Consider the following 17170-nt stretch of genomic DNA (forward strand, 5'->3'; position numbering starts at 1 on the left):
GGAGCCAACATGACAACATAGTTTGGAAATAATTTATTGAGTTTTACAAATACAAAAACACCTCTCTCTCTCACTCAGTTATCATAAAATAGGTTTGTCTCCACGGTGTTTACCAAATCCCTCTGGACATCAATGTCAACATGTAACCAGTAACCTGATGTTACAACGCAGCTCAGCTTAGATCAGATGTTTTCACCTCAAGTATGTGAAGAGTCATTGCTACTGTAAAGTTAAGAAAACGGATTAATTGAGGTTCTCATTTTTCAACAAGAAAAAAAACCAAAAAGAAATGGCTCACAGACATGGAAAAAGAATCCAGTTTGATGCAGCATTGAAAGACAAGCGCCTGAAATGACACAACGAGAATGGCAAACATGTGATCACAAACACGTCACATCTGATCTTGTTCAGAACACAAATATCAGGACGTTCCTCCACGTTTCCAGAATCAATTGGTCTTGCTTGTATATCATTCGCCACGTCTCATCCTACACTCAAAGCAGAAAATGAATGGACGATAAGAATGACATTCAAGTCTTATTTATTAAAACTGGTGTCTCCCAATCTGAAGAACACAAAAAAAACGACACATGGAGGGGAAACAAACCTGATGGCTGACGGACAATGAGGCGGGGGGAGGTGGGGGGGGGGGGGGGGGGGGTTAAAAGCTCCATGTGAAGACATTAGTTCTGCATGTTGTTCAGTTTTGTGCTTTGGCCTTTAAAAGGGAAAATGCATCACACTGGAAGCATTTGGCTGGGTGTACCTTCACGAGCGTCATTAAAAAAGGTACAGGTTTTTGATCTGACCTCAAACCATAAAGAGGTGTTCTACTGTAGCTGATATATAACTTTAATGAAAACAAACAAAATGCTTTGTAAAAAAAAAAAAAAAAGTCTCTTGTTCCGTTCGTGCCCACGCTCGCTCTTCTGGGGTTTTTTTGCTGTTAAACAGCAGCACATCTTCTCCTGCTATACGGATGCACTGCTCCCAAAGTCTGTACAGCCTTGTGAACAAAACATGTGCAGCTCATTAAAATAATGGCGGTTTATTTCAAGCTCTCCTGCTGTTTTCAGATATCCACAGTTTTCAGCAGGCAGCCGGAGCTCTTGCTGCATCACTCTGATCCTCTTACCCAGCAGAAAGGTTGAGGACGCCTCCATCACACGCTGGAGATATGACGGGCCTTCAGACGAGCTCGAGCACCTGAGGGGAGAGAGAAAAGAGAGAGAGAGTCTCGTTATGTGTAGCTGGAGCCTGCTGTCTTTGTTGAACACAACATCAGAGAGAGTTAAAGATAAGGAGTTAAAGTGTTGAAGTTATTCTCTCGACCATAGAAGCTCTAAAACTTCTATAAAAAAAGATTAAATAAAATAATGTAAAAAAGATAAAGTACACCAAGGGAAATAATCTCCTCGTTACCCACCCACAGTTGATGAATAAGAGGACACAATAAATTAAGTAGCCTACATGTTATAGAAAGGCGGTCACTTTCCCACATAGTCCCAAAGGACAGATTTCACTGGATTTGAACCAAATGGTTTGAGTATGAGAGGTCAGACTTTAACAGACTCAAATGGTGAGAACAGGTTTGTTTTATTATTACATCCTTTAGCCTGCTCTCATTTATTTCTTCTCTCAGTCTCCTACCCTCTCCAAAGTGAAAGCTTCTCATGTTCATTTGTAAATAATTCAAGCAAACATTACTTCAAACGATTTAAAAAAGTCTTCAGAAGAGCTACATTGTAAAAAAAATGAAAAAAAGTACTGCCATTCTTTTTCCCATATCATTGTGTTTGAAAGTCCTCAAAAGTACACACTGTTATAGGAACAGTCTCACAGTGACACTGGATGTATGAAAAGCTGAATGTATAAGTGTATGTGATGTGGAACCAACAGGTGATCTGGGTTTGGACGAGGGTACTGAAATTTCTGCCGCCGCCTTTATTTGACGGGCATGATGGCACCACACGAGGTGCCGCTTGTTACAGCAGCTCTTGCCCGTCACCAAGTTATTTTCTGTCATTTATGGCACTAACAAGGTGAATTAACATGTTTAACGTCTTTAGCTCTGTTACGGCTCTTCAACCATGTGATTATTTGTGCACTGTGTGCTCTTTTTTTGTCTTTGCTGCTGTAAACACTGAATTATTCCCCGTTGTGGGATAAATAAAAGTTAATCTTATCTTATGTCTCTTCTATTTAATGATCCAGAAACAACAGTTTACATGAGGACGGTTTTCTACGTATTTTTGACACCTGAAGTATCAAAGGCATAGAAGAAGTCACCCAGCACAAAGCGGCTTCTGAACTAGACCTGAAGTCAACTAGCTGGAAATGACATGTCCAAAGCTACCAAACATTGTTCAAGTCTTTTTTCAAACAGAACTATGAATACTTTGTAAAGTGTTTGAAGCATTAAACTGCCCCCTATAGGAGGTATGTTTCATGTGTGAATGTTTAAAACACAAACCTTAATTGTTCCTTGACTGTTTGCAGCAATCAGTACATTTGACTCCTGAAAAACAAAAACACAGTTAAGAAAACACAACATGTAATTTACTCTATGATATGAAAACACCCAAAAGACAGTGGAACAGTAAATGCTAAATTCTGACTACTCAAACTGTTTTTACAAATCAGGTCACACCTACACATTCATACACTGATGGTAGAGGCTGCTGAGTAAAGAGTCCATCAGTACTAACTCATCCATTCATACACATTCATACACCACCAACGAAGCAGCGGGAGCAACTTGGGGTTAAGTGTCTTGCCAAAGGACACATTGGACATGTGGCTGCAGGAAATGGGGATTGAACCAAGACCTTCCGGTTGAGAGACGACCAACTCAACCACTGAGACACAGCCGCCCTACTGTCTGATAATATGTGCTGATATAAATGTGTGTTTTATTTATTTTGTGACTGAAGTCTGAAAGTTAGTTTACAAGTTTTGTCTACAAGTACAGGGGAATAATAAGCCGGTTGATGTACCCTTCCTTCTAGCTTGGTGTGTATGTGTGTGTGTGTGTGTGTGTATATATATATATATATATATATATATATATAGTGAACAGCATCAGTGTAATCAGGAGGTGAACTCACTCCGTCAGGCATGGCTCTCCAGCAGACGGCACTAACAAACTCGTTGGTGTCGTCTTCCTTCTTGTCCTTGTCCAGGACGCTCTTCACCGTGTCAAACTTGAACGTTAACAGCGTCTTGGAAAGTCCTTTGTAGTACAGGTACAGGGAGTTGTTTTCACTGCCTGTCAAGCACAAACAAACAGGGATTATTGTTTTTTGTACTGAGATTATAATAACTCAAGGATTTCTATAATTCCATCCGAGGGGGGCTGAGAATAAAAAACTGATTAGGACCAAGACCGGTGGGATTTATTTCAAAAAGCTGAAAGAGATTTCATAAATCAAGTGCATCATCATATGTACAGACGGTTATACTTACCGCAGGCAACATAGTCTCCATTGGAGGCCAGGCCCACAAAGTTCTTCTCATTGATGTGACCCTTGAAGGAGCGCAGGCAGTGAGGCTTGTTGACGTTCCACAGCTTCAGCTGACTGTCTGTTGAGCTGCAAACACAGAACGAGACAAGAACGGTAGAGGGTTCAGTGAAGGGGTTCTTTTTGTGAAATCAGTATAAAGAACAACAAAAAAAAAGTGCCCCAGATGTGTTATTTTTTTTGTCGACAGTTAGTAAAGGGAAGATATTACGAGCTAAAAGTTTATAAAAAACAATCGGAGAAAGGAGAGAATAAGAAGCTGCTGGTCATGACACATATCTAAATTGCACACACAAACATATCTATATCATGTGTTCCTGCTGCTACACTGACTTACGCAGAGACTATTTCCTCTCCATTGACAAACTTGGCGTAGGACACCGCCTTCCTGTGGCCTTTGAACACCATGATTGGCTGCTTGGTGTTGCGTAGATCGTAGTAGTGGACGCAGTGGTCTGCAAGAAAACACAAGCAAAAGAGAAAACATGGTTACATTCAGATGGGAGCTGAAAAACAGGGGGGGGGGGGGGGGGAATTGGGGGGTGTATCAATGTCAGTTGTATCCAGCCAGGCCTGCTGCCACAGTGAATGATGGTGCAAGAGCTTTGTTGACATATTTCAAAATGTGTCTGTCTAACGAGCTGTGTGTTTCTGGGGTGACTGATCGGTACACTGTGCCTGCTGGCTTCAAGTCTAACGTCCTAGTTTCACTTCAAACTGACAACTCCAAGGTCAAGGAAGGTTTCCTTTTCCAGGCTGAGTGGACTTGGACCTTGGAGACTCAGGGAATGGGGTAAATAAGCCAGAGCAATTCCCCACTGAATAACAAAGAGTCTCTGTGTTTCTCTGTTTAGTCCCTTGAAGGATTTGTTTCTGTGTGGAAGAGAATGGTTCCTATTTGAGTTATTTCTCCTTTGAGAGAGTTATAAATTATGTTTTCAGAAGTTTGTCTGGACCACCAGAGACTGTTTGACCACAAAGGAAATACAGAATACCAGGAAAAACCAGCGGTGGTGTGAGACGAGTGCAATCTGTCAGGAGGTTTCACAGTGGTGCTGTAACCTGTAAATCTGCCTTTACACTTAGAAGTTATCAAACAATGACACAGTCGCATCCATCATTTTGACCTGGACCGACACACTACTCTGATCTTACCTGCACAGCCAAACGCCAGATGATACCTGGAGGTTGGGCTGAATTTGACACAGCAGACGTTGGCCTTCGCCTCGATGCTGGCCACTGAGTTGTCGAGATTGGTGGACCATAACTTCACTGAAAGACAGAAATAAGACACATGGACAGTTCATCATGAGGTCAGAGAGGTGTGACGGATGTGAGAGAGGTTAGGGGATGTTACCTTTAGCATCGTCAGAGCCCGAGGCTAACAGCTTTGGGTCCATCAGATTGAAGTCAACGCTCCAACATCTTTTTTCATGCTCCTGCAGAGAAGGCAGTGGAAATGTTTTAAAATGGTTTAAACCAAGAGTCAAACGTTTAACCCACACAAACTCAACAGTGGATCCTTCAATAAAGAGACTTAAATATCCTACCTGGTAGACTTTGGACCTCTGGCCGGTGAACCCGTCCCACAGGATCACAGTCCCCTCGTAGTCACTGCTGGCCAGGAGGTTCTTGTGATAGCTGCTCCAGCTGATACAGCTGCAACAAATAAGGTCAGGGCAGTGATTATGGCTGTCCTCTAACAGTCAGACCAGACTGTTGGTCAATAGGAAAAGTCTGTGTGGACACGGTTAACTAACACTTCTACTGTGTTGACACAAATCAAGACAATCACGGATGTGGATATTATCTATGCACTTCTTAACCCTCAGGCATCAGTTTAATTTACGTCCCTCTTAAGTCACTAGGAACAAAAATGTCCACTTCCAAAAAACTGATATAAAAATAGAACAGATTGATATTTTTTTCTACATAAATCTCTTAAACAACTTCAGCCCTGCTCAAAAATATCAAATGTTGAATAATTATCAGGAATTAAACCCTTTAAATGCCAGTTTGATTACATGATTCTGGCATTTAAAGGGTTAAATTCCTGATAATTATTCAATATTTGGTAGTTTTGAGCAGGGCTGGAGTTGTTTAAGAAATGTATGCAGAAAAAAATATCAATCTGTTCTATTTTTATATCAATTTTTTGGAAGTGGACATTTTTGTCCTTAGTGACTTAAGAGGGTAGTAAACATGTTTCAGTTTTCTATTGATATATTAAAAAAAATTAAATGTGCATTCCAAAATGTGTCAAGAGAGAGACTTTCTTACAAAAAATGGTGCCATATGTACTAAGACAGACAAAATGATGACCAGGTAAAGAGGAAACATTGGACCAAATGGATAAAAATGTCCATAGTGATGCAAGAGGGCTATTGAGTGAGATAAGCGAGTGCCAGTGACTTGTAGTTCCTCGCATATTTAAGCGAGTGATAGAGGAAAATCGAAACGGGACATCAATCCCTCCTGTGTGCGAGCGACAGAGAACTACGAGGATGTACTTAGGACACAGTGAGCATGTGGGAGGAAAAGATTCAGAGGTCACAAGAAAGTGTCCTGATAAGCTGAGGTCTGTGTTGTGTGTTCTCTGTGTTGATTGATTAAAACCTCTTGTTTCATAATATATCACCACAACATCTCATCATCATTCTTCAGTAATCTGTCAGTTAGATAATAAGTAACTACAGGCCATGTTAAAGGCATCGGATTCTACCTAAAGAAAACAAACACGTCCACTGTAGGATTCATAGGTATGAATGATGGTAAAGATTTATTTCATCACTCGAGCTTTTCATTGGTGACAGAGTTAAGTTAATGGAGACTAGATGATATTATTTTGAAATGAATAATCATCAATTGTCTGATAGCGAATGTGTAAAATATCAACAAACACAAAATTAGTAAAGACAAATATGTACTAAACTAAATATAGATACTGCAGGTTTTCAGGTCTATGACCTGATGCTTAAATGGATAACGTCTTGGAGCTTCATTAAGGCAGAGTCCTCCCATATGTTTTACTTTGATCAATAATTTGACATTTCAGGCGACCCCATTTTAATTCCATTCGACCCCATTTGGGGTCAGGACCCCAAGGTTGGGTAAGACTGGATTAAGTATATCTTTATCTATCTAAACCACACAGATATTGATCATTAAACATGAGTGAGATGGGAAGGTTTTCCTTCTGCTATGAAAAGCTCTAAAAAAAAATGATATGTCTAGTGAGTTCTGTCACTCTATAGCAGCTAATATAATTATGTAAAGATCATCAAACCAAAGGAAAAGTAATGGACAGAATATTCTCTGTTTACGTTGTGAAACAGTGCCTTCCAATGTGTGGAACCAGGAGCTCAGAATCTCTGTACACGGAGCGTTGAAAGATGTCATCACATACTATATCTGATCTCTTTGTTTACCTGATTTTAGAGTTGCAGGTCATCTCATTAACGGGGTAGTGGATGTCCACTGCGTCCTGGATCACCGTGCCATACTCAAACACTTTGATCTTCTTGGTCACACCAGCGATGGCAAAGTAGTCACAGTCACGGTCAAACTCGATACTGAAACACAGGAGACGAGAGGGATTCCAATCAACTCACCGATACAAAGTTCTGCTTCTGCTGCACATGGCAGTGAATCATGAGGAGAAAAGAATCAATCTATTGGTCTGGGGCCCCAATCAGTTGCCTGCCTTGCCTGTTGACAAGACAGTTACAGCAGAGCCAGCGGGGGAGCACAGCGCTGTGTGTGTGCCGTGCTTTCACAACACAGATATGCACTCGGACACCAATATCACGCTAATGCGGAATCAATATGAGTGTACAAAGACGTGACAACATCTGAGCTTAGTTATGTCAGTTTTGCAAAAAAATACAAATCTGAATCGGACTAATAGGACACTTTGTATTGACTAATGCTACATATTAGTGAAATCCTCTTTGTTTACCTGGAAACAATACTGGAGCCGTTGTAGAGGTCACTGGCGTAGGAGAGGGTGGCGAGCGGCCTCACAGAGTTGTAACGAGTAAACTTGGACAGACACTCCATGAAATCATCGAGCTGGTTCAGATTCCTGCCTTCATCTGAACACAACAGACACACACACACATTACTGTGGATTAGATAGAGCAAGTAAGGCAGGAAGGGAACTTTACACTCAGTGTCAGGTGGAAAAAAAGAGGGAAATATTCTGAGTGCAGAAGGAGCTTCATGAAAAATTTTAACACCAAGTTATTCTTATCATCTTATCATCATTAGTTGTATTTCTGAATACAAAGAACATCTTGTGCTGAATGCCAACATATCGGGCTCCTCTGGAAGCCTGCAGGCTCTCCTCACGGGGATAAGGAAACAGAAAACTGGTGACATGTTTTTGATGCTCAGAGCTGAGTTTTGATCCAACTGCGGCCTTCATTTTAAGAAATAATACATTAAGCAAAAAACAAACTGTGTAAGCAGAGCACTGAGCCATCCACTGAGCGGACTCCAGATCCAAGACCTGAAGCCTCATGACCCCTCTTCATGAAGTCCTGCTTTAGTTCCTTAGTTGACTAAAAACACTCGAGGAGACAAAAGTTGTTGTCGTCGTGTCAACAAACACAGTGAGGCCGCAGGATCTGTACCTGTGATGCGTGACATCTTATTGGAGAAGTAGCACTGCTCCAGATCTTCAAAATGAGCCGTCAGCCTCTTCCTCCTCGACGCCAGCGTGCTGTTGTACCACGTCTGTCTCTTGCCCTGGAAAAAACAGTTCCAAGTATTTTAGAGCGCAGTCGTCCCAACGCTTAACTCACACTGACGTTTATTCTGTTACAACTCTTTTAAAGCTCGACCAAGAATGTGCAGGAGTCTGGTTTTTTTATCAGCTGTGAGCATTGAAATAAAATATAGGCGTAAACTTGACAGGCTCCTGGTTAAAGAGCCATCATGGGCACCTCAGTATCTGTCAAAAAAACTTGTGGTAACATCTGTTTGAAGATGTTTTTCTTTATACTGCCTGGATCTTCCTCTTATACTCCTTTCAAGCCAAATCAGTAACTCCCTTACAGATTATAAAACCTTCGAGTAGACACCGAATAAATGCTTCAACGGGTTACAGGCCGAGTAAGAATCAAACTAAAATGATCAACACATGTGACCTTCATAGATGTCTAGAAACTGATTTCAAAGAAGTCATTCATGCAACGTGTGTGTTTCTCTGAGTTACCTGGGTTGCTCCACCAAATCCAGGAGGCTGGCTGTAGTCTGGTGGATCAATAATACTACTACAGCTGCAAAATAAAGACAGGAAAAAAAGACATGAGAGGTATACTGTACGGCTACACAGGCCGACATAGCGACTTGAAAATACAGAGGTGAGCTGTACCTGGGAGCTGGAGAGGGAGCCTCCACATTAGGAACCGTGCACTCGGCCTCCATCATGGGAGAGTACAGCCCACTCATTTCCTGGAAGATGACATAAAAAGAACATGTTTTGTTTATCTTTGTTTTGAGCGTTCACCGTGCTCCTCTACCTTCACATTTATTTAATCTAGCTCTGACTGAGCGGTTCGCTAACACATGACGGGAGCTTTTACCTCGACACGCTTGATGTCATCTTCAAGGAAGCTGAGTTCTTTCTGTAGTTGCTCCAGTTGCTGTTGACAGAGCAGAGAGCACAGGTTAATAAGTCTGCATGTGGAGGGTTAAACACAATCTTTGTATTTATTTGTTTATAATTAATATTTCACTTTGTATAGAAAACTGATTTCTAAACACACAACAGTGTTGTTTAACTGGAGAGTATCTGACTGCCATGTCGCGATGCATTTCCTACTGAAACTGGATAGAACCAATCACAAGATAGAAGGCGGGACTTAATGCTGGGGTCAACTTGATTGGATGGGCCAAAGCTTTTTAATTGGCCAAAAACATGTGTAAACCCCATTGAGTATCAGACATTTGAAAGGTTTAACAAGCAGATAAAATAGCGTTATTTTGAGGTAGAAGTACTCAGATAATGCTCGCTGAAATATATTTGGCAGATAAATGCAAAATAAATGAAGATTTAACACAGGAACGCTGGATTAAAACAGGGGGAAACATATTTTTCATTTCACAGGGACTTTAAAATGATTTTGTTTAACCAGAACAAGCGTACCTCTCTCTTGTTTCTTCTGGCTTCTTTCAGGAACTCCATGAGGATCTGTCTCTGAGCTGCTTGAGATTCCTGTAAGAGAGACACAAATCACTGAATCTCATTCGACTGGACACCAGAGCTGCAGAAAATCTTTGTTTATTCTGATGAGATCACAAAAAATATCACGTTTGAACGGTTTTATATTGTATCAGTACTGGTGATGTGTAGTCTGCTGTTACAGTGGCAGGACAACAACAACAACCACAACAATCACAATCATAACAACACCAACCACAACCACAATCATAACACCAACAACCACAACAACAACCACCACCACAACAACAACCACCAGCACCACAACAACAACAACCACAATACCTACACCAACAACCACCAGCACCACAACAACACCTACACCAACAACAACAACACCAACAACCACAACCTCCACCACAACAACCACAACAACCACCAGCACCACAACACCTACACCAACAACCACCAGCACCACAACAACACCTACACCAACAACAACCACAACCTCCACCACAACACCAACAACCATAACACCAACAACAAAACCAACACCAACAACCATAAGAACGACAACAACAACAACATTTATTTAGCCCTTTTCAAAACAAAGTTATGAAGTGCTGCACAATTAAACAAGCAAATAATAATACAAACAAATACACACTTCGACAAATAATAATACAAATAAATTCTTCCAATAAACCCAATAGACCCAAACATCGATTAAACATATTCATTAAAAAGACGGTGAAGACGTTCAGGACAACAGCGGCAGTTCAGAAACAGCTAACAGATAAAAGTGGGTTTAAAGAAGTGAGTTAAATAGGACACTGCGTTTGCCTGCTGTAGGCCCGGTTGTCTTTTTAGGAAGTGCTAGACGGGTCTAGGGCTGCTCGATTATGGTGATTATCATAATCAGGATTATTTTAAATTGAAACTGAGATCATGGATATTAAACATGATGACTTTAATAACATCTGGATCATCTGCATTCATCAAACTTTAAAACATCCATCCATCATTAGGCTAAGTAAGTCACCCAGATGTTCCTCTCCCCAGCAACGTTTTCCAGTTCCTCCTGGGGATCCCAAGGCGTACCCAGGCCAGACGGGATATATAATCCCTCCAGAAAACTCTGGGTCTACCCCCCCTGGGTCTCCTCCCCAGTTGAATGTGACCAGGAAGCATCCTGATCAGATCAGAACAACCTGGGCAAGCAGCGGCTCTACTCTGAGCTCACGTCGGATGTCACTTCTTTTTGTAATGTAAGCAGGATACATCATTTATGCTGCTAAATGTTTGTTCAAACTCAACTTCAAAAATGGTTTGTTCAGAGGACATTTTAAAAACTGAATTCAACTTTGCTAAAATACATTTTGACGCAAATACTTTAACATGAACTGGAGTTACATTTTAGTTTCAGTACTTTGGATTGAATGAAGGACTGCAGGACTCTTTGCATGTCTGGTACTTCCATTAAAACTAAAACACAGAAATGAAGAAAACAATTATCCAAACGATTATTAAAGGAAGACGCGTATGTTATTCAGCTCCACTACAGGAAACGATCCCAAACCCGAGAGTTTATGGGTGCCGGGAGATGATTTTTGACAACTGTGGCCTGAAGACGTTCATACTTGAAATGTCTGGCATAACTAAATAAACAGAGAGCAGGAAGTCAAGTCATATTTTTGGACCGATGCTTTTATTTGACATTTTTCTTTGTGTGGTAGAAAGAAACAACAGAGAAGGTAAGAAATTAAATCCTTGAAATACTACTCGAAAAGGCACTGGACAAAAATTGAAGAGGATTATGGAGTAAAAAACTAAATTCAATAGGTAGCTAAAATAAAAAGTACTGGATCAACGTGAAAAGAAGCTTAAGTTAAAGGTGACATATTCTTCTCCTTTTCAACCAGTTTAAATAAGTCTCAGAGCTCCCCAAAACATGTCTGTGAAGTTTCTTGTTCTAAATCCACTCTGATCCTGTATTTGATCATGACTATAAACCCCTCTATTTTACCCCTGCTCAGAACAGACTGTTTCTGTGTTTGTACCTTTAAATATGTAAATGAGCTGTGTCTGACCACACCCCCTCTCTGGAAGGGCTTCTCTCTCCATGTCCTATTGTTTACAGTGAGAAGGCAGACTCAGAGGGCAGAAAAAACACCTAGCTGTGGGAGTGTCACCCACCTGGGGGAGGGTTTACTGCCCTTTGTGATGTCATGAAGGGAAAATCTCCAAACAGCCTGTTTGAGCACACTTTTTCTGAAAAGTGGAGCAGGCAAAAGACGGAGAGGATGGACTTTTCTCATTATTGGGGGGTTTGTAGACGGACTAGGTAAACATATTAGTTATATTAGAAAACATGGTGAAGTGCATTTTTCATATATGACCTTTAATATAAAAGTGGTGCATATAGCTGGCTTTAATTGGTGTATACATGCATTCAGAATTATGCAGCAAGCTCCAGTGAAGAACTTATGGTTTGTTTTTATTCTGGGGGCCCATGTGGGAAAAGTTACAACACATATCATTACTTAATCTCTCTTTTGTTTTGTGCCAAATGCATCGTTTCATCAGGAATCTTTGCTGTGGAAAATGTCAACAAAGGCTGTATCTGCAGCGTGGTCTTACTCACTTCAACAGTGGTTACAAACATTGAAAATAAGTAATGATAGAAATGGTCAAACTTTAGGCTAAATGCGGATGGTTTCGTTTACACTTAAGGTAATGAAGCGCCATCAGTGTTTTCATTCTGCTCACAACCACTTAAAAACTTCTCCCAGCACCTTTAAAATAAAGGACAAATTGGAGCAACAGTACACAAAAAGTATCAGAATCCATTGTAACATCCTTTGTTATATCAGATTTTAAAGCATGCTTTGATAAATATTATCCAGTTTGAATTAATTTAAATAAAACATTTGGTCCATTACACACAATGTGTCAATAAACTAAGGGTTACTGGAGTTCATCCACCAGGACTGTGGGGGTTTGTCTGCCAAAAACAAAGGATGGGAACCACCGGTCTGCGCTACACATGCAATTTACAATCAAAACACATCTGGAAACACACCTACATTCCCCTTCCATAACATGATGTCGATACCGCCACCAAAGCAACCTCGACACACACATCTTTCATTTCTGATTCACAACTGATTAGGAAAAATAAATGATCACCAAATTAAAGTCCAATCAGATTAAACATTTAGAAAATTCAACTAGCCCAGAGGCACATAATTTGGCTGGAAGGAGAACGAACTCAAAACAAGAAATGTATGAAACACATGTCCTGCGATGGGAGTAAAAGCAGCCAATGAAGCCAACTGGCTCTGCGACGACTTCATCAGGAGTTTTGAACAAATGCTCGACCAAATTCTTAGGATCTAATGGATCACTCTAGCTGCTACTGTTCAAATGAATTAGCCACAGAGTGTCTCCTTGATTGATTTGTATGAGAATGCATGCATCATTTTATCAGATAAATCCTGGCAGCAACAACCTGATCGACACAGAGACCGCCTCTGAGGTGAGCTTGGATGTCTGAGTTAAACATCTGGCCGTTAGATTGTGAGTTGATTGAAAGATAAATACAAGTAGAAGTTGTTTTTTTGTGATGGCTTGAAGATAACATGAGTGTTTTTAGCATTCCTGCAGGTCTTAAGTGAAGCATTCATTTAAAAATCTGCAGAGAACTTGTGAGAAAAGAGTTGTGTGGTCAAACAATGCGGCGACTTAGAGGAGGGTCAAAGCTAAAGAATCTGTGATCTGAAAAGATTCACAGAGAGTTACCTCAAAAAACTGTCAAACTGACCACATTATTTTGTAATATCCATCGATCTATTTTCTTCCTTTTATCTGAGGTCAGGTCCCGGTGGAAGCATCCCTCTCCCCACCAACAGTTCCCAGCTCCATGTGGGGGATTGTGAGGCGTTCTCAAACCAGATGTGATATATAATCCCTTCAGTGATCTCTGGGTCTACCCGAGGAGGGATGTGCCCGAAAAAACTCCAAAAGGGAGGGATGCTTGAACCAACTTAACTTGCTCCTTTCAATGCAACGGAGCAGCGGAGTACTCAGAGCTCCCTCTGAATGTCTGAGCTCCTCACCCTCTCTCTGAGGCCTCCGTCTGGAGGAAACTCATACCAGCCGCTTTTCTCCAAGATATCATTCTCCCAGTCACTACCTGAAGCTCATGATAGGCGAGGACTGGAAGTAGATTGGTAGACTGGTAAAATGAACCCGTTGCCTTCAGGCCCAGCTCCCTCTTCCCCATGACAGACCAGTAGAAAGTAGAGCCCGACAGATGAATTGGCCGACCTATAATGTCGGCTGATAGTAACATATCCCGTGACTATCGGTATCGGCTAATTGTATCGCAGGTATACGCCAACATTACTAGATTTATTAACCAGTCAAATATCATCATCATATAGCTGACTTTTTCATTTTGCCATTTTTTTTTTAAGTCTTGCTTTTTGAGACCCCGTCCCCCCCTCCCGTCCAACAGAAATAGTCTCTCCAACAACAACTCAGGAAGATTTCAGGGCCAGTCTGCCTAACATTTTCTAGAAATGTTCAGGGGTGCATTTGTGAAAAAAAGGCTCTAGATTACTGCTGGCATTTAAATAAAAATCTCAAACCATGTCAGTGACAAACAAAATCTAAGACTTTTAATATTTCTCAGGCCGTTGGGGGCCCGCTCTACTTCAAGTCATTGTTGGGATCAGTCTTCTTTGTCGTGCACGGTTAGTCAGTTTGAATGTTGCATTTTGTGTTTCTTCCTCTTTAAAAAACAGAACAGGTTATGAGTCATCTGTGGCTCCAGTGAATCATCGTTAGACCTTTTTCAGACCAACACTCTCCAGCACGTTGTGAATCAAAGCAGCCAAATGCAGACGCAAAAGAAAGCAACAGAAAGTGTTCAGCACTGCAGAGTAACAGCCCGCCTGATTCACCCCTCAGACCCCCCCCCCCCCCACTCACCGCCTCCAGCTGCTTCTTCTTCTGGACCAGGAGCTCCAGCATCAGATTGACATTAGCCAGGTCCAAGTTCTCCTGGTCAGGACTCAACACGTCCTGAAACACCTGCCACCTGGAGCCGTTCTGTGGTTAAAGGACACTGATCAGTCACACCTAGCCTTTTGTTTCCTGACTCAAGTTAAAAAGAAGAGGGGTGAACTACATGTGATTCACAGAGAAAAAAAAATACTTACAGGATGATCTAATTTTAATCTTTTCTCCTCTGACCTTTGCTTCTGTTTAAGGATCAGTTCATTTACTGGAACAAGAAGGTTGGGGGGTTAGGGGGAAAAGTGGAAAATCCAACAATTAGTATAAGACCAAGAACACATCAAAAGAGAGAGACTTTAAAAGTGAAGAAGTTGGGGCAGCTAGGTCACGCCCCATGTACCGAAGCTACCGCTCTTAAAGCGGGCGGGGCGGCTCAAATCAACCTGCGGCTCCTTTCCTGCATGTCATCCCACTCTCTCTCTCTCTCTGTCCCTGGTTTCCTACTCAAGCACCTTCTTATGTTAAAGAACTTTTAAAGCCGTGAGACTCAGAACACCAGCAGGACCCTGAGGTCTTCTGATCCGGGTCTGCTGGTGGTTCCTCGTACAAGTCTCAAAACTAAATGAGACTTTGCATTAGAGGCTGCAGCTCCTCAACTGTGGGACAGTCTCCCACTAAAACTGAGCACCTTAGAAACTGTGGATGTTTTTAAAAAGCAGATTAAGACCCGTTTGTTTAGACTGCTTAGTCTGCTTTTAAGAAACTGACTTCTGATTGTGTGTTGCTATCTCTTTGTTTTTTCCTTTTTGTGAAGCACTTTGGGACACCTACCCTTGAAAGGTTCTACATAAGAGAAACCGTACTTGTACAAAGATCAATCATGGGAAATAAAATGATTGAATCCTTCAGTAGCAGAACTGCTGTGTGAAAAAAACAGTCAAAACTAGTATACATTTCAAGTAACGTCACACACATGACCAAACCAGCTGACTCTCAGAATACCTACCGAGAAAGTTTGGGTAAAGCTGATCCACGTTATCGACGATATAGTTACACTTTGGACATCTGTTGCTGTCCTCCAGACTCTGACGGATACACTTGAAACTGTGGGGAGGTAGGAACAAGCAAAAACTAGACTGAATTCCTTTTGTTGAAATGATTCAAGGTGTTTAATAAACACCCACCTTGCATGCACACTTATATTCTGATAAATTCATGCAAAATGTCCAGTCAAAATCATACAAACTATTATAGAAACTGTCCCTTTAATCGATAATGCAATAACTACTTAAATGTGTTTAAGTTGGAAACTATAAACTGGATGCTTGTGTCTATAAAGAGACCTTTAAGCATCATTAAAATAAAACTCTGTGCAGACCAGTAACATGAATAAGCTTGTGTTTCCTGACATCTCATATAAGGCCATGTTATTTTGTAGATTCGTTTCCTTTGCATGATGTTTAACAGGCTGTATGACTGTTTATGTTGTTGTTGTAACATCAAAGTAAAACTTACCAGAAGCTGTGGCCACACTTTGTCATGTGTGCCTCCTCAATCATCTCAAAGCAGATGGGACTGAAAAGTAAACAGCGAGGTCGTGTTACAGGCATGTGTGAAACTTTTTTAAGTATTTTTGCATGGTAAAATAACAGAGAGAAAACTCACCAGACAAAGTCGTTGCTTTTATCCTCGTAAGAGTTCAGGAGGCCGTTGTAAAGAGGTGCTTGGTGGAGAGATTTCTTCCTGCTCCCTGAGGTCGCTGTCGGTCTGCTCAGAGAAGCAAACCCGGCCCGGGACGAGGGCACGGGGGCCAAAGTTGGCACCGACAAGCCGGTGCCCTCTCCGGCTGCTGCTGCCAGGGTCCTGGAGGAGGGCACAACATTTGCAGCGTTGTTTCCATTACTCGGGACGGCGTTGCTCCCGGTGCCTCCCGTACTGCTGCTGCTGCTGGTGCTGGGCACCGAGCTCTGCTGCGGCCGGCCGCCTGACATGATGCGAGGCCCGGCTACAAACTCCCCAAAAACCCGCTTCGTTGCTTCTCAAAGCATCCGTGCACAAGTGCTGCTACTGTGGCTACTTTTTGGGAGGGTTTTTTTCTAGCTTAGCTGGCTTGCTTATCTGCTAGCATCCCCGGGAGGAAGCAACAGTGGATAAACATCCAGCAGCGTGTTTAAAGCGTGACCTCCGGTGTCTGCGTCACTGACGTCACAAAGTCACCGCAACACACACACAAGACACGAACACTGAACGAGGAAACTTAAAACAAACACATCTGCGTTATCCAGGAGATTAGCCGGCTAGCTACTGTTAGCCACTTAGAGAGGAACCCCCTTGAGTTTCCTCGACTATCCAGACACCCAGCGTGCTTCCGGCTTTCAAACACCGCCCCCTAGCGAGAAGGAGGGTTACTGCGCTGATACTACAAAATAAAACAAAAATAACAACAATAGTAATGTTAATA

At 41.7% G+C, this 17170-nt stretch overlaps 1 protein-coding gene across 2 annotated transcripts; it reads right to left on the reverse strand.

Annotated features, from left to right (window-relative positions):
• Positions 1-18: 18 nt before the first annotated feature.
• On the reverse strand, positions 19-17071 carry cop1 (COP1 E3 ubiquitin ligase). Of its 2 annotated transcripts, XR_003808456.2 has the most exons (21): positions 16375-17071; positions 16225-16284; positions 15716-15813; positions 14913-14977; positions 14683-14802; positions 9673-9741; positions 9110-9169; positions 8899-8978; positions 8740-8803; positions 8156-8270; positions 7480-7615; positions 6950-7093; positions 5072-5180; positions 4879-4960; positions 4677-4793; positions 3859-3976; positions 3466-3590; positions 3108-3268; positions 2474-2518; positions 1136-1206; positions 19-1006 (listed from the first exon to the last, which is right to left on the reverse strand). XR_003808456.2 is itself a non-coding variant. In XM_020630397.3 (20 exons), the coding sequence occupies exons 1-20, from the start codon at positions 16698-16700 to the stop codon at positions 1189-1191; spliced, it is 2112 nt and encodes a 703-aa protein (XP_020486053.2). In that variant the 5' UTR covers positions 16701-17071; the 3' UTR covers positions 19-1188. The 2 variants fall into 2 exon arrangements, 1 of the variants encoding a protein (XP_020486053.2); XM_020630397.3 differs by having other exon boundaries at positions 19-1206.
• Between the last annotated feature and the right edge of the window lie 99 nt (positions 17072-17170).

Source organism: Labrus bergylta, chromosome 4 (assembly GCF_963930695.1).
Source record: "Labrus bergylta chromosome 4, fLabBer1.1, whole genome shotgun sequence".
Taxonomy (NCBI): Eukaryota; Metazoa; Chordata; class Actinopteri; order Labriformes; family Labridae; genus Labrus; species Labrus bergylta.

Excerpts from the sequence above, each read along its gene's own strand:
- cop1 (XM_020630397.3), bottom strand. The coding sequence starts at position 16,700 with ATGTCAGGCGGCCGGCCGCAGCAGAGCTCGGTGCCCAGCACCAGCAGC. Across the intron at positions 16,285-16,374 it reads AAAAGCAACGACTTTGTCTG|TCCCATCTGCTTTGAGATGA; the intron begins GTGAGTTTTCTC and ends TTTACTTTTCAG. Across the intron at positions 14,978-15,715 it reads GCTTTACCCAAACTTTCTCG|TAAATGAACTGATCCTTAAA; the intron begins GTAGGTATTCTG and ends TTCTTGTTCCAG.